Source organism: Oratosquilla oratoria, chromosome 12, assembly GCF_046742065.1.
Source record: "Oratosquilla oratoria isolate Oo_2021 chromosome 12, ASM4674206v1, whole genome shotgun sequence".
NCBI classification, from domain to species: Eukaryota; Metazoa; Arthropoda; class Malacostraca; order Stomatopoda; family Squillidae; genus Oratosquilla; species Oratosquilla oratoria.
The window spans coordinates 53,603,698-53,624,558 of NC_134788.1; the positions used below are offsets into that span (position 1 = coordinate 53,603,698).

A 20,861-nucleotide genomic window follows, 5' to 3' on the forward strand; every position below is an offset into this window, starting at 1 on the left:
AAGACTCTATTACAGACATACCCCTGGACATAGGAAGCTTCAATTCTATATTAAGAAAACAATTACACACCCACTGGCAACTCCAGTGGAACAACCTTGACATCTCGCACAAACAAAAGGAACACATAACAGATTGGTCGACATCATACAGAAATAACAGACAGGAGGAAATCGCCATAGCAAGACTGAGGATGAACTCGACCCGGCTCACCCACCTAAACCCATACATTAACGGCGTATTTCCTCCCCAATGCAGCACCTGCTACACTATACTATCCATAAGACACATACTCATACACTGCTCAAGATACAACACACAGCGCCAAGCGCTTATACAACACTGCAAACTTAAGAAAATTCAGCTAAGCACCGCAAATCTTTTGACCGACGACCGTTTACTTATTGACAAAGTAGTATTTTATTTGCGCACAACAGGACTATTGTGGAAATTATAATGGTAGAATAAAAAGGATCGCAGGTTCACACCAGGCTTAATGACCTCATTATAGGTCGATAGCTTTAAAGATAAAAAACAAAAAACAAAAAACAAAAACAAAAACGACGAATTAGAACTTGATCAGAAGACGTCCTGCAAAGACTACCCACTGCCATGCTAATCCCAAGTCTTAATTACTCCAGTCGCAGACTACTCGACGTCAAGTCTTCTCGTCTTCGCTGTTCTCAGGAAAATCGTCTGAGTGGGCTGGAACGGTTCGTCCATACGTACCCGAACATTGCTACTCCGTCGTTACGATACGGAGGTTCAAAGTGCTGAGCATCTTGTATCAGGTGTTCCTTTCACCAGCATTCCATTGTACACTTTTGATGGTTTAATATGTATTCATAGCTCTTTTGAATCCCTTAATTCTTTTCCGTGTTTGATTCAAACCCCAGCAAATCTAGTAGCACCCGAACTGGTAATACTTTTAAGGGCCGAGAGAACATAGTTCCTCGTTCGCCCTCACACAGCATGAGCAAAAAAGATGATTATGAAAATACGGCTACTAAAAGAGATTTGCTTAGTTAGAAATTCAAATAAGCACAACACTGAATCAAAGCCAAAGCAAAGATTAGACATTGAAAATTATGATAAGAGAAAAGGGAGCTGTTGGAAAGGGTCCCGACTTTCTAGTTGAATTTAATTGAAGAGTAAAGAAAGGAAAACAAAAGAAGGCGACATGTCAAATTCAAAGGAAGCAAATGGTGTGCTGCAAAAACAAACTATGTCCAGAGGATGGTCAGTGTTTGATATCTCCTGTATTTCACATTATGATTTTTCATTTGGTAGTGAACATGTCCTTTGTCATGAATATCATATTTTTTTTGGCTGATACAACAGAAATGATTAATTAGTCAGTTTAATGATTTCAAATGTTCTGTGCACAAAAAAATTAAATCCAAAATGATATGAGATTTTACACAAATGGTGGTATTTGCTCCTCAGAATGAACAGTTATGTGACTTGGCAATGTTGATGGATATTGGACGAACCTTCCTTGTGTCTCATGCAGACTATGAGTGAGGTTTTACTCAAATGAATAGAATAAAGAACAAACTTAGAAACCAATTAGGGGAATGTCATTTGGATATACATATGAGAATGAAAAGCTACCAATTGTATGGGAATTCAATCACTTTAGATAATGTGTACAAAGAGTGGGTGAATGCCAAAGACAGAAGAGAGAAGAAATAAGGGGAAGCTAGAACTGATGCTGAGAATTGGTAATGGGCTTTTTGATTAAGTATATAGTTATTTGCGATTTTAGAAATTTAAATAAAGGTAATTAGTCATTAGTGTTATCTTTTTTACTTCATTTCATACCACTAATCAGATAAATATATACCAAGAGCTTTTTCCTCCTTATAAGGGAGGTAGGTAAGTCAGAGGCACATACCTATTCACTGCCCATTTCACTCCGCCTTTTCCAACCATCCCATCTCAGCTCTTCATGGATGATGGGTCATCCCTGCATCCTGCCAACTGCCCTGGGTCAAACGCAATGCAGCAAGACAGTGTATCCACAGCAAGGCCGTTTCACTTAATTGGTCGTCTTGGCCTGACCTGGGAGACATGTTATACCATAAAACTGCTTCCGTTGGCAGTATTCGCGCCTTCTCGGCCATGGACTGAATTGTACGATGGTGTCGTTCTACTGTCTCATTTTCGCTCGGTCAGTAAGCTGCACGGAAGAAGCGTCTTGTGTTCCACTTGTCTAATGTACCTTTCAGCGCCTCCGACCGAAACGCCGTGCCGTTGTCCATCAGGACTTCATGCACTGGGCCCCGCTCCAAAACTACCTCGTTCATCACCCGCGCAATCTCTTCCCCAGTCTCCGCCTTCAGTTCTCGCCAAATGCCGAACCGCCCTGGCCCACAATCGACCATCGATAAGTATCTGGTGCCTTGATAGTGGGTTACGTCAATCGCCAGCCGCCTCCAGTTCTCTTCCACGCAAAGCTCCCCCGCTGAATGCAGTATGGGGGCGGGGTCTATGAATTGACAGCGGGCGCACGCCCTCACCGCATGCCGCACTTCTTCCCTCGATATGTTCGGGTCAACCTTCCTTGCCAGGAACATTGACCTATCGACCCCTAAGTGATGCGTTTCGTGCAACTCTTTCGCACGAAAGGACCCAGCGGCGCACACCTCGAGCTTCTCCTCGTCCTATTCTTCCTTCGCTTTCAGCCAGCTCTTCATTCTGGTTAGCGCGTCTGCTTTGTTCATCTCCGAGGGCACCACCTCCCTTACCCTCATCTTCATGCTGAACTCGTCGATTTACTCCCTCAGGATCCTAAGTCTCACGCAGCCCCCATTTCAGCGCCAAATTGACTCCTTTTATGACCGCGTCCAACTCTGATACGTTGATATGGTGGTAGTCGTCCTTCTTCCGCTGCAACGCTCCACTTTCTACTACCACGCCCCCTATCTTCAAGACGGCGTCGGTCGCTATGCTACTTGCGTCGCACCACACTACGGCTTGGCTCTGCTGGGGCGCGTTCCACTGTCCCCTCACTGGATCACCGTGCATCGTCCGCTGTACGACGTCACGTATCGTGGTTAGCGTGTCCTCATGAATCTTCTCTCCCCAATGTTTCGACCCCGACCTCCTAATAATGTAGCTGCACGTCGTGCGGAGCCAACCGGCGATCGAGTAGTGGCCCACTAATTTGCCGCAAAGGGAGAAAAGTTCTCGTTTGCACATTTCGTCCGTCACCTTCGGGATCTCGTTCCCTCTCCTGAACATCAGCGTTCCGGCCCCGTTCCTTTCTGGCCGTCAAATTCCGCCAGGAAGTCCTCGTCCTCAATCGTGCATGGCGTCGCCCTCTGGACAGGGTCGAGCTTCGGGGCAGCACCGCCCCCGACGCGTCTTCCATTGCCACTCCTATGTCTTCATCCTCCCTTCCGAGTCCCGCCTCATTCCAATCCATACGAGCCCACCGATAAACGTGACTTCTCCAAGCTGGGCAATTCCGTCCATTCCCAGCACCACGTCAATTCCCTCTCGCGTCTCCCTCTCACACAAATATCCACGATCGGTATACGGCTGGACGGTGTCCTTACATTTCCTCGGCGGCCCCCTGCTTGGTGGCCGCCGATTTCCCGTTTCCCTGACTGCAATTTTGGGCTATATGCCTTGGCTGATTGCATTAGTAGAGGAGCTCTACCTCCGTACAGTCCCTCGCAAGGTGACCCAGTCACCGATACTCGTAACAACGGACCCGAGACAGCCCACGCCATCTGTTGTAGTCACCCCCGAGCTCACCCATTTTCCTTTCTTATGGGGCTTCCTCCATTTGCCTGCCACCCACTGTTCGGGCCCGCGTCCACTCTTCCTCCACGGACTGTATCCTCCTTTGTGGCTTTTCTTTGGCTACGGCCCCCATCAGCCCTCCATCCTTAGCCTTAGTCAGGAGCCTGGCGCGGGCTATCAGTTCGCCCATGTCTGCCTTTGCTGCATTTTCCATTTCCTGCAGCCCAGTCGATATGTGATCCGGAAACCCATTCACGAAAACCATTCTCACTGTCGTCTCCAGGCTGTTGCTTTCAACATTAACCAGGCCCGCCAATCTCCCGATGTCATTGGCGAACATGTCAACCTGTTCTCCTGTCCACCGCATTCGCTGTAGCTTACAGAACGCTTCGAAGGAGCTCTCACCGAAAACCTCCTGTAACCTTTCCTTCACCTTTTCCACATCCTTTCGATTTTCGGTTGTCATCTCTATGTAAACGGATAAGGCCACGCTCTCGAAATTTAGCGCAATGTAACATGTCACGTCCTTTATTCCCGTTAGCTTCGCGACCAATTCCGCCTTCGTAAGCCACACAGCGACGTTTCCATTGCCGTCAAACGTCCTTAGGGTGATGCTGTTCATCTTGAACGGCTTGTCTCCACTCGCGGGTGTGGTCATCTCGGCGGTGCCTAGATAGCTTGTGGTATTTGGTTGGGTGTCATAAGAATATAAGAATGAAGGAGATTGCAAGAGATCATAAGGCCTACACTAGGCAGCTCCGTATCCATCACCACTCTGTCATCCCCATTCATAAAGTTGCCTAATCGTTTCTTAAAACTGATAGTTTCAGCGCTTACTACAATGTTACTAAGTTTATTCCATTCGTCGACTACCCTATTAGCAAACCAATTCTTGCCTATTTAATTTTTAAATCTAAATTTGTCCAGTTTATAACCATTACTGCTAATCCTATCCTGTTGTTTTAATATGATGACCTTGTTTGCATCACCCTTGTTATAGCCTTTGATCCACTTGAACACCTCTATTAGATCACCCAGCACTCTGCGTCTTTCCAGAGTGTAAGTTAAGGCACCTAAGCCTCTCTTCGTAGGGAAAATTTCTGAGTCCATGTATCATTTTGGCCATTCTTCTCTGTACTGATTCTAGTGAATTGATGTCCACTCTTTAGGGTGAACATCAAAACTCTACCGCATAGTCAAGAATGGGTCTAAATATCGCTAGATAGAGTTTAATAATTACACCTGCATTTCTACTCGTTACCGTCCTAGCAATGTAACCTAATGCTCTGTCAGCTTTATCCCTTGTGCTAATGCACTGTTTCCTGGGTTTAAGGTCAGGACTCACTAGAACTCCCAAGTATCTCTAACACTCAGTTTTCTCTAAAAGCGTGTTATCTAAGCTGTATCTATTTTTGGGGTTGTGTAGCCCTACGTTTAACATGCTGCACTTAGAGATATTGAAGTTCATTTGCCATTTCACCAACCATGTGAACAATTTAAGATCATCCTGCAGATTCTCTGCATCGTTTCCTGACCCAATTAGGAGTCCTATTTTAGTGTCCGCAAAGTTACTAACATCGCTATTTATCCCGTCGTCTAAGTCGTTTATATACACAATGAACAACAAGGGACCCAAAACCGAGCCCTGGGGGACCTCACTAGTAACACTGCCCCACCTAGATTTTACTTCATTTATGGCGACCCACCGTTTTCTGCTACTAATCCAAGCTCTAATCCATTCTAACACTTTTCCTCCTATGCCATGGGCTTTGATTTTATTTAGTAGTCTCTGTTGTGGCACCTTGTCGAACGCTTTGCTAAAGTCAAGGTAAATAACATCGTAATTATCATTGTTATCTGACGCCTTATATAATTTGGTGTGAAAGATTAGAAGATTAGTCACACATGACTTACCCTTGGAGAAACCATGCTGTGAATCACGAATTAAGATATGTCTTTCGATGTGTTCCCTGAGTCTATTTACTATTACTGATTCAAGCATTTTTCCTATAACCGATGCCAAACTGATTGGCCCGTAGTTGCATATAGACGATCTATCTCCCTTCTTAAAAACAGGAACAACTTTTGCTTGCCTCCAAGCAGTAGGCATAAAACCAGTGTCTACTGATTGATTAAATATTTCAGTTAACTGGTCGCAGATTTCAAAGTTACATCCCTTTAGCATTCTCGGAAAAATTTCGTCTGGACCCGAAGATTTTGTAGCTTTAAGTCTTTCAATCTGCTTGACTACTACTTTGCTAATGCTGATATTAGACAGACTACTTTCTTCATCCCCTCTGAAAATCGGATCGCAGTCAGGTACTTTATCTAACCTCTCATTAGTAAACACCGATAGAAAATAATTGTTAAACTCCTCACTCATTTTTCCCTCCGATTCTATCATGACATTTTCATCGTTTTTAATTGGTCCTATTCTTAATTTTCGTTCTATAAAGATGAAAGAAACCCCTTGGGTTGAATCTTGCTTGACTAGCAACCTTAATTTCATAATTACGTTTCGCTGTACGTGTATTCTTTTTAACCAGCTTTGCCATTTCGTTGTATCTTGATGCAAGGTGTGTTTTCCCGTTTATATATATATATATATATATATATATATATATATATATATATATATATATATATATATATATATTACGTAAAGTCCTCTTTTCAGTCCGATCTCATGTTTCAATCTGTCCGTCATCCATTTGGGAGTATTACTATTTTTCCGTATTGACTTCAGGGGGAGAAATGTATTTTGTGCATTAACAATTAAATCCATTAGATTGCTATACATTTCATCCAAATAGCTGACCTGTCTATTGAGCCCTCGCCCCCCACTGACCTGACCCAAGGTATGCATGTTATCCTCCGTGACCCAATCCCTGGTCATGACCTGACCCCCGGCCACGCACCGAGACTCGACAATGTCCGAAACGTCCGCAACGTCCGCATGCCATTTCATATTCAAGTTCAAATAGGTTTTTATATTGTCAAAGTTTGCTCTCCTGAAGTCCGGTACTCGGACGTTATTCGTACTTTTTAATTCTTCCCAAATAATATTAAATCTTATTTCTTGATGATTGCGAGAGCCTAGCCTATCTCCCACTTTTACGTTACTCATTAGGTGCAGTGGCGGCGCCACGGGGGGGGGGGCGCTTTAGCCCCCCCCTCCCCCCCAAAAAAAAATGGCCAGCCCCCCCAACTGAAATGAGCCAATTGAAAATTTAAAACACTCATTGAAATAATTTTATTAAGTGGAATTTTTAATTGCCAGGCCTAAAGATTTGTCAGCCATCAGTGCTAGCCCAACCATTAACCCCCTCCCCTTCTGAAATGAGGATAATATTTGTGTATTATCATATTACTATTACCCCCCAAAAATAATTGCTCAGCCTCCCGTTAGCCTCCCCAACTAAAAATTCCTGGCGCCGCCGCTGATTAGGTGCTTATTATTAGTTAAAACTAAGTCCGGAGTATTTTCTTCCCTCGTAGGATCGGTAATCTTTTGTTTTAGGAAATTATCCTGCATCACATCTAGGAATTTCTTTGTTTCCTAATCTATTACAATTTCCCGGTAACTGTTTCTATAGTTAAAAACTCCCATGATCACAATGTTTTTGTACTGGGACGCTCTGTGAATTTCATGAATCAGGGGATCAGTCTGCTCAATGCTGAGGTTAGGAGGTCTATCCAAGACGCCAACAATAACTTTCTTATTCTTGCCTATAATCTCTACCCAAATAGATTCCGTACAGTCCTCTTCCTTGATAGAATTGTTGATAATACAGTTTATTGTATTTTTAATTAAAAGTGCTACCCCCCCCATTCCTGCCAACCCTATCTATGTGAAAAACTTGTATCCTTCTATTTCGATTTCCGGAACGAAATTTTTATCAGCCTTGTTGATCCAGGACTCGGTAATAGCTATAATATCGAAATTCTCTACGCATGCTTTACCTCGCAGCAAATCAATTTTGTTAATTGTGCTTCTGCTATTTGTATAGTAAACTTTAAGTTGATCTTCCTTCCACCTGCTTTGGTGATTCCTTTCACAGTCCCTAAACTATATTCCGATACTTCCCCCACTTCTCCCACGTAATCTACCCGAAAAAAAAACTCTAGGATGCCTACTTCTCGCTCAAGGGATTCAGCAAGGAGCCGAAATCCTCTGGACGACAAGTGCACCCCGTCCCTTGTATAAAGATGATTTCTACCGTAAAAGCGGTCCTAGTTGACGACAACTGCCCATCCATTGGCCTTACAATGTTTTTTCAGCCTGCAATTCATTGCAATAGCCTTGGAATGCAACATGCCTACAACTCTACGCCTCGGAAGGATTCCACATACAGCAGGAACACCTCCCCTATTTCTAATCTTGTCTAGTGCATCCCAGAACCGCGCAAACAATTCATCACTCCCTAACTTACCTATATAATTTCCCCCGGCACTTAAGCAAACTACAGGGTCCTTACCTTCCCCTACTAAAGACTCCTCAATCCTATTTCTAACATTTCCTATGCCCGCGCCGGGGAAACACACCTGCGTCCAATGTTTCCTATCTTTATCGCAGAAAGCCCTGTCTAAGTACCTCACTTGACTGTCTCCGACAACCAAAATCTTACCTGTGGGCAGGGATCCAGCGTCTGCCCTTCCCTTCTGCTCGTAAATTTCATTTGTTTCTTCTTCCTGCAGATTCGCTAGTACTTGAAACGAGTTCTTGCAATCGAGCGGGGCTGGTTAGGATTTTTTTTTTCCACTGTTCCGCATCTTATATATTGCCGTTTTCCATCCCAGCTCATAGCTAGATTGGTCTTCCGTATTTTGGGCCTTCGAGCGGAGAACTCGATTCTCCTCTATATGGCACTTGACAGCATCCTCCAAGGCTTCAATTCTACTAAGTAGTGAGTGTACCTCATCGGCGCTGAACACGGTAACACAACCACTCGCCATATCACCAATTGAAGCAGCTACCCGGTTGACTTGACCTGAGTAACGACTACTGCTCGATGATGCCGCTCCTCCGGTTGCTTCTGGGTGGGCCTTTACTCCTCCTTGGAACACTCATGCCACTGTACCTAATCTAATTCCCTCTCTCCTCCTAACTACTAATACTAGCCCCACCGTTCCTCGGTGGGTATCCCTCCCTTACTACACTCGTGCTCCCCCAACCACCCACGCGCGGTCCTTCCCAGGCACTGTCCACCCACGTCGATGATGCGAGGGCACTTCCCCCTCTGGCGGGAAGGGGGATACCAACGCTCGTGCCCTTTGACCCCACTCCCCCCCAATCGGAGGGGGGAGTTGCCAACCGCCCGTCCCCGTTCGCGCCACATACACTCACACAATAAAAATAATAAAAATAGCAATAATAATGATAATGATAATAATAATAATAATAATAATGATAATAATAATAATAATAATAATAATAATGATAATGATAATAATAGTAATAATGATAATAATATATAAGTTTATTTGGCAATAAATACATGAAATACAGATAAAGGAAAACACATAGTTCGAAATTACACTTACAATTACTGAAGATAACACAAAAAAAGCATGTAAGCCTATTTCCATTGTGGTCATCATATCAATCCCAGTCTTCAACCCCGAGTCTCCTGCCCACACCTCCAAAGCCACGACTCCAGGAAATGGATATCCCTAATCGCCCGGTAGCAGAAGCCCTCTTTTATACACAACTATATTTTCATTTTCTTACAGACATTCTTCCCCTCCCACAAAAACCGATCCCACGCGAGCGGCTGTTCTTACCTAGCTAGTCCACTACACGGACAACATATGTAGGAGGGGACCAGAACAGTCATGAGTCCAAACAGTACACATAATACACAAACATTATCATCGGTTTGTGAATAATACAAAATGTTCGTAACATACAGGATTGAGACTAAAATTCGAGCACCATCATATTAAAGGAACATTGTATTATGCATCAGGAACTACAGAATAGTACTAAAAGGTACCAAAACAGTATGAGTGAGTACCAGATCAGGTAAGTGGTCATTGCAAGGATAGTAATATATTTCAAAATATCAGGTAACAAAGCTTCGTCGTTGTTGTATTGAATTCTTTGTTTAGCTGACATCAACCAGAGTAAAACAGCGTAACTCTTAAGTAAGACAAAAAAAAAAGGGATCTTTGATTGTTTACCGTACGAACAGCCACGAACGGCCAATTGTTGATCCAGATATTGATTGGGAGGAGACTGTTTATCTCAACCCAATTATTCACCAGTTTGATTACACACTTACTTTGGCAGTGAGTAGTTGTTCTAATCCACCCCCCCCCCATAAAAAAATGCAGGTCCTCAAATGGCATTCGTAGGTCAGAGCAGACTTTGAGTTTGATACGTTGTTTATATTTCTAGTCTGTCAGAGAATACGAGGTTATTAAAATTTTCTACCCCTCAATGGACAATTTCACTTAATTATATGAGTGTCCTTTTTCTGGTCAAGTGTTAGGCCTGGTTGAGAGTAATTCCAGGACAGCAGATATTCAATTACCAATCCAACTGATACCTAACCTAACTAAACCCTCTACTCTAGTAGGGGTCCAGCTTTTTTAGGTAAAATTGTAGAAGTGGATACCTACGTGACATAGTAATGGAAAATTAAACAATGGTTTTGTAAACTATATATTAATGTAATATACATTATTATTACCAATCCAAAGAATATAAATTTTAGAGATATGTAGCATCCCTAAACACAGATTCTAAATTGTAATTCCTGCAGTAATCTAGAGTCGTTGCATACCTTAAGTAAAAATGTGCCTTGTTTGATTAGCTGTTGGCCCCTTGTATAAACATGAACCCCGTCATTATGCAGCAGTGGTCTATATGTCCAGATCAAATCCAAATTGTGTAGGCTCTGTTTTGTGTCCTCCCCTCAATTGACCTTGACCGGATGTGTCCACAAAGACTTCCCTCAAAATTAAGTTTAGTCTCCTAATTTGCTCAGAATTAATCAAGTCTCCTTTCATATTGTACTACAGTAGAATCCTGATTTAATGAGTCCCTTTTATTAGCTCGAGTTAATGAACATAATTCCATTCAACCAAGCATATTCCATTATTTACAGTCATAATGATAATAGGCTGAAAAATTATTCAGGACATGAATCCACCTTTCATTATTCACCTGATTTGGATGGCAATTATTAATGCCGGTCAGTTTTTCTTAGATTTTCTTTATAATTATATTTCTGGCTGTGAGTTCTGCATTCTTTATCTAACATTTCTTATATTGTGAGCTTATTGTAGATATTTTTTAGCCCATTCCATCCATTTACCAATGCTACAAAACAAATATTTTCTGATGTTTGATTGTGAGCATTCCTTATTTATTTATGTATTTTTTTATCTTACCAATCACCCTATCATCTGATTCATTTAACCGATATGATTTTTAAATGATTTTTTCCTTTAGTCTCCCATGGAGTGACACCAGTATGGATCTGGCTTTTCCAGTTTCACTTGACCAATTTGTGTCAAATGTTCCAATTCTCCTTACTGCAGTAATATCATCATTGTGGATGTTTTGGCCCAGGACGTAAACCCACTCTGAGAATTGGCACAAGAGATAAAACACCAATTCCTGAAGTGGGTTTATGTCCCAGGTGAATATGCAGATAAACAATGAAACTGTCACATGATCCAATAATATGCTGGTTACTGCTAGGAAAAGGAAACAAAACTTGCAAGGGCTTTTCTGTAATTCATATATTCAGGGGAGATACAAAAGTGGTATAAAATCAGTTGCACCACTTTTGTGTCTTGCCTGAAGATATGAATTACATGAAAGTGCATGGGACTTTTGCATTTCTTTGTCTTTAGTTACTGTGTGTGTGTGTATATATATGGAAGAAAATACAAAAGAAACCGTTATAAAAGTAATCAAAGAGAAGGAAAATTTGGTGAAAGACACAGTTGACAAAGGCAAGTGCATTATGGTCCATGGCATACAGGACAAGCATGATATGTATAGATACCAAAAAGAATAGGAAGGGAAGGAACTAGTCAAAGAAATTCTGAAAGAAATACAGGATGAAGATCAAAGTCTCATTAAAGAAATCTACGAGATTCACAGGACAGGCAAATACTCAAAAGAAAAACACCAAAGACCTCTAAAAATAAAACTAAGAACACAAATGATGGCAGAGGAAGTATTATCAAAAGCGGTCAAACTGGCAAATAGCGAGAAATTAAAAAATATAAGAATACAAAAGGAAATGAGTGATGAGGAAAAAGAGAAGGACAAAGTGCTCAGAATTGAAGCAAGTGATAGAAATGAAAAGAGAACAGAGAATTTTTTTTTTTTTTATGGAGAGTGCTGGATTTGAGACTGAAAAAATGGTATATCTAAAAAATGGAAACCTAAAAAAAAAAAAAAAATAATAAAAGTGGCATACACAAACATCAATGGTATGATCTCTGGAATCAAAGAACTAAATGACTATCTAGAAACAGAAAAACCTGACATCATGGGCATAGTAGAGACAAAACTGAAAGGACCGCTATTAACAAGCATAGTGAAACATGGTTTATATAACCACTGGGCAAAAAACAGAACTGATAAGCAAGGAGGTGTCATGATATTGACCAAAAAAGGTTTAAATGTAACGAAGATAATCAAAGGTCAGGGAAATACAGAAGTAATTATGATTAAAATGGCTAACAAAAATATGAAAAGCAGAAAATTTGTAGTAGTGTATGTACCACCTAAAACCCATGCATGGCCAGATAGTGAACATTCCAAATTATTGGAAGAAACAATAAAGGTGCTAAACGAATCACTGAAAGAGAGTGGAAACAGTAATCATGGGCAATTTTAATGCAAAAGACATAATTTAGGAAGAAATGACAGTCAAGGGGGGAGATGAACTCTGGAGCAACATGCTACTAGATATATGACCATCGAATACACTCTAACACAATGGGTTAAGGAGAATACTAGATGTAGAAACAATGAGGAACAATCAAAACTAGACCTAGCATTAACCTCTGAACCAGATATTGTGAACAGAATGGTGTATAAAACACCAATTGGAAAAAGCGACCATATACCAATAGAGTTTGAATTAAAAGAACAGAACAACATAGAAATGATAAACATAGAGAAGGAAGATTTATGTACAACAAAACTTTGTAGAACTAAGGAAATTTTTCCAAAATGCAAATTGGGATAGGTTCTCTAAAAAGGAAACAACTATGGATGACAAATGGAACATGTTTAAAGAAAATTATAAAGAGGGAGTTAACAAATATGTACCAAAAAAGAAACAAAAGAAATTTATATAAAATGTTGGTTCAACAAAAGATGTAGTGAGGCTAAAGCCAGGAGAGATAAAGCATGGAAAAAATGGAAAAAAGACAGGAAAACATCTAAATGTCAAACATATAAAAAAACTTAGAAATGAATATGTAAACATACGCAGGAAAGAAAAAAGAGAATATGAAAGGGATATCATAGACAAATGTAAGGATCAACCAAAACTCTTTTACAGATATGTAAATGACAAACTAAAAGACAAGCATGATGTAGTAAAATTGCGTGAAAGAGATAAAGAGTACATAGACGACACAGAGATGGTAGAAGTTATGATCAGACACTTCAGGTTTGTTTTTACAATTGAAAGCTCACAACCCCGGGAGGACAAACAACTAGAAAGTTCACCCATGATGAAGAAAATAAAAATAACACGGAGGGAAATAAGAGACCAAATTAAAAGCCTAGGTGTTAGAAAGTCGCACGGACCAGATGAAATTGCAAATTGGATATTGTAAGAGTGTATAGATGAACTGACATATAAACTACACAAGATAATAGACTTCTCATTTTAAAAGAGGGAAAGGTACCGCAAGATTGGAAAGATACAAACATAGTACCAATATACAAAGGAGGAAACAGAGAAGATCCTACAAACTTTAGACTGGTGTCCCTCACAAGCACAGTAGCAAAAATATGCAAAAAGGTTATCGGGAACAGATGGACCAAACACTGGGAAGAAAATAAAATAATAAGATCAATGAAAGGGGCCTTCGACTACATGGATGAAGAGATGGTTAAGAAAATAATTACTAAATTGATAAGACCAAAACTAGAATATGCTATATCAATGTGGGCACCAAGCACAAAAAAATTAGAAAGAATCCAAAGAGCGGCAACAAAGATGGCACCCACACTATCAAATTTGACATATGAACAAAGATTGGAGAAATTACAGCTGTCAACATTGGAGCAGAGAAGGGAAAGAGGCGACCTGTTGACTATCTTCAGAATTATGAAAGGGATGGAAGTTCTCGATAGAAATGACCTATTGAAATGGGACAAGAGGACACAATAAAAGACTAAAGAAGGACAGTTACAGAAGAGACCTGAAAAAGAACAGTTTCCCGCACAGAGCAATTGTTGTCTGGAACAAACTAAACGGTGAAACAGTGAATGCCAGAACTATACACGAGTCAAGAATAAATTGGATGTTGAGAGATACGAAAACAGGTCACAACTAGCATAGCTCCCATTTCGTAAAATACAACTAGGTAAATACACTCACACACTCACACACACACACACACACACACACACACATGCGTAAATAACCACTAGGAAAAGTAAACTAACGAAGCAGAGCACTTTCGTGTAATTACATCTTCAGTGCAGATACAAAGAAGGAATTATAAGATGAAGAAACAAGGTACAGAATATATGACATAGTGAAGAGGGCATTCGGAGAGGTAGTGGAAGAAGTACACGTGACGGACGTATGGGCCGTCCTGGTAGCCAACAAGTATGGGACGTTTGGGCCGTCCTGGTAACCAACAAGTATGGGACAACTGCTCATAATTTATATTACAATTCAAACAATTTTGAAATTTCATGAGAAATAAAACTATCTAATTTGTACAAACCTTGATGAAGATTAACATTTATCCCCTTACTAGATTTGATCAAACTGCATTCAATTAAATTTCTTTCTGTTATGTTGTTGTTGTATGTGATGACTTAAGCGTTATCCCAGTCAACTGGGTGGTTAAAATGGTTCATGTGGTTGAATATACCGCATATATATATATATATATATATATATATATATATATATATATATATATATAAACTATATATATACAAAAATATATATATACAAACATATATAAACATATACTGTATTTACCTAGTTGTATCTTATGGGAAAGGGAACAATGATCATGGTGTCCTCTGTATCTCGCAGTATCTAAATTGTTCTTAAATTTGTGTATGGTTTTTACACACACTATCATTTCATCCAGTTTGTTCCATACATCCACCACATTGTGGGGAAGCCTGCTCTTTTTCAGGCCTCTTCTATAACTGTCTTTTTTGAGTTTCTTTCCATGTCCTGTTATATTTCTTGTATCCCATTTTAGTAAGTCTTCTCCATCTGACTTCCATACCTCTCATGATTCTATAGATGGTCAACAAGTCTCCTCATTCTTTTCTTTGTTCCAGGGTCGGTAACTCTAGTATTGACAGTCTCTCTTCGTATGACAGTTCTGAAAGTGTGGGGGCCATCTTTGTAGTTCTTTTCACCAATTTTATATTTTCCTGATATCCTGTTTTTACTTTTTCCAAATTCCATTATACTACATTTCTTGATGTTGAAGTCCACTTCCCACTTCTGACTCCATTCCCAAAGTTTGTTTAGATCTCTCTGCAGTGACTCAATCTATTTCAGTGCTCACTTTTCTCAACAATTTTGCATCATCAATAAAGAAGTTCATGTAACTGTGGACACCCTTGTCCATGTCATTCACATAATAGCAATCATTATTGGAACCAGTACCAATCACTGTGGAACTCCACTAATCATCTCTTCCCAAGTAGAACCTTTTACCTCTGAGCACTATAATTTTTCTTCCATGCAGGAAGTTCTCCATCCATTCCATTAGTTTACCTTGTACCCCTCCAATGTTTTTCAGTTTTGTATGTGGTACTTTATCAAAATCTTTTTGTAGATCTAGGAAAGCATAATCAGCCCATCTGTCCCTTTCCTGTATTATATCTAATAGTCTTCAGTATGAGCAGATCAGATTTGTGGTGCGTGATCTTTCCTGTATGAATCCAAAATGTCACGGGTTTAGTACATTATTCTCTTCTAGATGTTTTGCCCACATATTTTTGATAATTTTTTCACAAGTTTTGGCTGCAGTACTTGTAAGGGAAATCAGTCTGTAATATGATGGGTCTTCCTTGTTACCTCCTTTATGTATTAGTATGATGTTAGCATTTTTCCAGTCTTCTGGTATTTTTCCTTCCTTAAGCAAACAACCTATTATATTGTATATTTTGCCTACCAATTCTTCTTTACACTCCTTTAGTATCCAGTTTGTAATTTCATCTGGGCTGTGTGATTTTCTGACATCAAGGCTAGTTATCAGATTCCTTATTCCAGGTTGTGTTGCTATTATTTCCCCCATAGGAATGTGTTGAGGTATGGCTGTTGTATTTCTTTGGCTTTGTCTGTATTACACTGTGTGGATGTAATTATTTCATCTGTTTAGGAAGAGATTTGTATTTTTGAGGTGTGAGGTGTGGGTATATCATGCATGTATAGATTAAAGGTGGGGTAGTCTGTCCCTAAAATTTCTGGTGTGCAATGATTGACCATTATTTGACATATAGTCATTTCTACCTGCCAAATACTATGTCATGATACCCACACAGGTATTCTACTGAATATGACAAGAAAAAATATGTAAAGCACCTCTACAATATCTCAGGTCAATATTATTGATTATGTTTTGGTTAAATAATAACAGGTACACCACTTATCAGTGTATCTTAAACGATGTGACTTGCATCACTTTATAAGTCAGATGAATGAGATGAACTGAATGAATCTTTCTAGAGTAGTTCATATTGAGAGTCAGGTCTTGTAAGCCCAAATGTGGAATTTTATTGAGTTAAAACAAAATATGCCTTTTTGGCCAGCTGGTCCATTCCCCATCACATCTCATGACACGAGGAAAAAGCTACAACAAAATTTGAGTCATTCTGATCGTAATGGAGTGAGTATGCATGTAGATTTTGGATGAATTTCAGTACATTTCTAAAAAAGTACAAGTAGAATGCAATATATCATAGCACCCTGTTAGTGTTTCTACACATGTTGGGGATGGCAAGTACAAAGAATCTGTTTAGGTATGAAGGGACTTGAGTATGAAATGTTTTGTGTGCAAAACATCCACAATCTGATTACAGTGTAATACACAATTTCAAAAAGTTACATGTCAGTCTTATAATTACATTTTTTTTCCAGGATGAGGATAACTATCACCATTTCTTTGGAAGAGCTATCTGTAGATTTCATATATATATGATGAAATGGATCCAGTATGATATCTGCAGCACAGGTATGTCACGAGTCATCTTAGATATTGTATGATGACCCACACAAGAGAGAATCCTAACCAGTGTGACCTGTATAATTCTACTTTCTCACAAAAGGGTGATCTCAAATGGCACAAAAGTCACCTAAAAACATGTGGTGACCCACTCAGGAGAAAGTCAATCCACTGTGAGCTGTGAGATTCTGCTTTCCCAAAAAAAGATGGTATTGCAAAGCATATGAAAACCCAAACAGGAGAAACGCCTTTCCAGTGTGACGTGTGTAATTATGCTTTCTCACAAAGGGGTAATCTCACACAGCATATGAAGACCCACACAGGAGAGAAGTCTATCCAATGTGACCAGTGCAATGGAGCTTTCTCATGAAAGAATAACCTCAAATTTCATACAGTGACCCACATTTGAGAGAAGCCATTCTAATATAGCCTGTGCAATAAAGCTTTGTCACAAAAGAATCAGCTGAAAGATCACATAATGATCCACATAGGAGAGAAGCCTTTCTAATGTGACCTTTGTGATTCTACTTTCTCACAAAAGGGTTCTCTCACAAATCATATAAGGACCCACACAGGGGAGAAGCCTTTCCAGTGTGACCTTTGTGATTCTGCTTTCTCACGAAAGGGTCATTTAACACAGCATATAAGGACCCACACAGGAGAGAAGCCTTTTCCGTGCGACCTGTGCAATTCTGGTTTCTCACGTAAGAGTAGTCTTACAAAGCACATGAGGACCCACACTGGAGAGAAGCCTTTCCAGTGTAACTTGTGCAATTCTACTTTCTCACAAAAGTTTAATTTAACACAGCATATAAGGACCCACACAGGAGAGAAGCCTTTCCAGTGTGACATATGTGATTCCACTTTCTCACGAAAGGGTTCTCTCACACAGCATATGAAGACCCACACAGGAGAGAAGCCTTTTCAGTGTGACCTGTGCAATTCTGGTTTCTCACAGAAAAATGATCTTACAAGGCACATAAGGACCCACACTGGGGAGAAGCCTTTCCAGTGTGACCTGTGTGACTCTGCTTTTTCAGAAAAAGGATCTCTCACAAAACATATGAGTATCCATACAGGAGAGAAACCTTTCCAGTGTGGTCTGTGTGATTATGCTGTCTCACAAAAGAGTTCTCTCACAAGACATATGAGGACCCACACAGGAGAGAAGCCTTTCCAGTGTAACCTGTGTGATTCTGCTTTCTCAGAAAAGGGTTCTCTCACACAGCATATGACGACCCACACAGATGAGAATCCTTTTCAGTGTGACCTGTGCAATTCTGGTTTCTCACATAAGAGTGCTCTTAGAATGCATATAAGGACCCACACTGGAGAGAAGCCTTTCCAGTGTGACCTGTGCGATTCTGCTTTTTCAGAAAAGGGTCATCTCAGAAATCATATAAGGACCCACACAGGAGAGAAGCCTTTCCAGTGTGACCTTTGTGATTCTGCTTTCTCAATAAAGGGTTCTCTCACACAGCATGCAAGGACCCACACAAGAGAAAAGCCTTTTCATTGTGACCTGTGCAATTCTGGTTTCTCATATAAAAGTGATCTTACAAGGCATATGAGGACCCACACAGGGGAGAAGCCTTTCCAGTGTGACCTTTGTGATTCTGCTTTCTCCCGAAAGGGTCATTTAACACAGCATGTAAGGACCCACACAGGAGAGAAGCCTTTTCAGTGCGGCCTGTGCAATTCTAGTTTCTCACATAAGCTAATTCTTACAAAGCATATAAGGACCCACACTGGAGAGACGCCTTTCCAGTGTAACTTGTGCAATTCTACTTTCTCACAAAAGGGTAATTTAACACAGCATATAAGGACCCACACAGGAGAGAAGCCTTTCCAGTGTGACATATGTGATTCTGCTTTCTCACAAAAGGGTTCTCTCACACAGCATATGAGGACCCACACAGGAGAGAAGCCTTTTCAGTGTGACCTGTGCAATTCTGGTTTCTCAAAGAAAAATGATCTTACAAGGCACATAAGGACCCACACTGGGGAGAAGCCTTTCCAGTGTGACCTGTGTGACTCTGCTTTTTCAGAAAAGGGTTCTCTCACAAAACATATGAGTACCCACACAGGAGAGAAACCTTTCCAGTGTGGTCTGTGTGATTTTGCTGTCTCACTAAAGAGTAATCTCACAAGGCATATCAGGACCCACACAGGAGAGAAGCCTTTCCAGTGTAACCTGTGTGATTCTGCTTTCTCACATAAGGGATCTCTCACAAAACATATGAGGACCCACACAGGAGAGAATCCTTTTCAGTGTGACCTGTGCGATTCTGGTTTCTTACGTAAGAGTTCTCTTACTAGGCATATAAGGACCCACACTTGATAAAAGCCATTCCTATGTGAACAGTATGATGCAACTTCCTCACAAAAGAATTGCCTCAAATATCACATGATGACCCACACAGGAGAGTAGCCTTTCCAGTGTGACCTGAGCAATTCAGGTTTCTAACAAACGAGGTCTCTCATATGTCACATGGTTACTAAAACTGTTGAGAAGCCATTCCATTGTGACCTGTGTAGTGAAAAGTGTTCCCTCTAAGTTTTATGCCTATGTGTGTGCACACATGTTTCACAACTAATACACAAAGGAAAAAATGTGCACACGCAAGGCTTTTAAGATGAAATTGAATTGTTCTAGATAAACTTTATGATTTTATAATGATGAATTCAAAATAAAAGAAAGATGTGATCTTGAGAATCTGTCAGTGACCTTTAAAATGTAAGTGTACAATTTCATAATGTCACATGTGGGTTTAAGATGGTTTGTATTGTGTTTAACGGTTATTTATCACCAGCACTTAATCATTCAAATTAATTAAATCAAGAAGAATGTTTACAATTTCACTCCCTCAAATTAAATACTCTTAATGGCCTGAATAACAGCATGAGCAAAAAAGATGATGATGAAAATATGGCTACTAAAAGAGCTTTGCTTAGTTAGAAATTCAAATAAGCACAACACTGAATCAAAGCCAAAGGAAAGATTAGAAATTAAAAATTATGAAAAGGGGAAAGGGAGGTGTTGGAAAGGCCCATCCTGACTTTCTAGTTGACTTTAATTGAAAGGTAAGCAAAGGAAAACAAAAGAAGGCAACATGTCAAATTCAAAGGAGGCAAATGGTGTGGTGCAAAAAACAAACTATGCCCATTCACAGGATAGGTTCTCAGAGGATGGTCAGTGTTTGATATCTCCTGTATTTCACATTATGATTTCTCATTTGGTAGTGAACATGTTAATGCCCTTTGTCTTGAATATCATAATTGTTTTGGCTGATACTACAGAAATGATTAATTAGTCAGTTTAATGATTTCAAATATTCTGTGCAGAAAAAAATCAAACCCAAAATGATATGAGATTTTACACAAATGGTGGTATTTGCTCCTCAGAATGAACAGTTATGTGACTTGGCAATGTTGATGGATATTGGACGAACCTTCCTTGTGTCTCATGCAGACTATGAGCGAGGTTTTACCCAAATGAATAAAATAAAGAACAAACTTAGAACCAATTAGGGGAATGTCATTTGGATATGCTTATGAGAATGAAAAGCTACCAATTGTATGGGAATTCAATCACTTTAGATAATGTGTACAAAGAGTCGGTGAATGCCAAAGACAGAAGAGAGAAGAAATAAGGGGAAGCTAGAACTAATGCTGATAATTGGTAATGGGCTCTTTT

General features: G+C 40.1%; 1 protein-coding gene across 5 annotated transcripts; it reads left to right on the forward strand.

Annotated features, from left to right (window-relative positions):
* Positions 1 to 9,548: 9,548 nt before the first annotated feature.
* On the forward strand, positions 9,549 to 19,872 carry LOC143031775 (uncharacterized). 5 transcript variants are annotated; one of them, XM_076196037.1, is made up of 2 exons: positions 9,549 to 9,776; positions 17,080 to 19,872. In XM_076196037.1, the coding sequence occupies exon 2, from the start codon at positions 17,892 to 17,894 to the stop codon at positions 19,503 to 19,505; it is 1,614 nt and encodes a 537-aa protein (XP_076052152.1). In that variant the 5' UTR covers positions 9,549 to 9,776; positions 17,080 to 17,891; the 3' UTR covers positions 19,506 to 19,872. The 5 variants fall into 5 exon arrangements, with proteins under 5 accessions (XP_076052152.1, XP_076052155.1, XP_076052154.1 ...); XM_076196040.1 differs by having other exon boundaries at positions 9,549 to 9,760; XM_076196039.1 differs by having other exon boundaries at positions 9,549 to 9,743.
* The last annotated feature ends 989 nt before the right edge of the window (positions 19,873 to 20,861 follow it).

Coding starts and splice junctions, on each gene's coding strand:
- LOC143031775 (XM_076196037.1), top strand. CDS start 17,892: ATGAGGACCCACACTGGAGAGAAGCCTTTCCAGTGTAACTTGTGCAAT.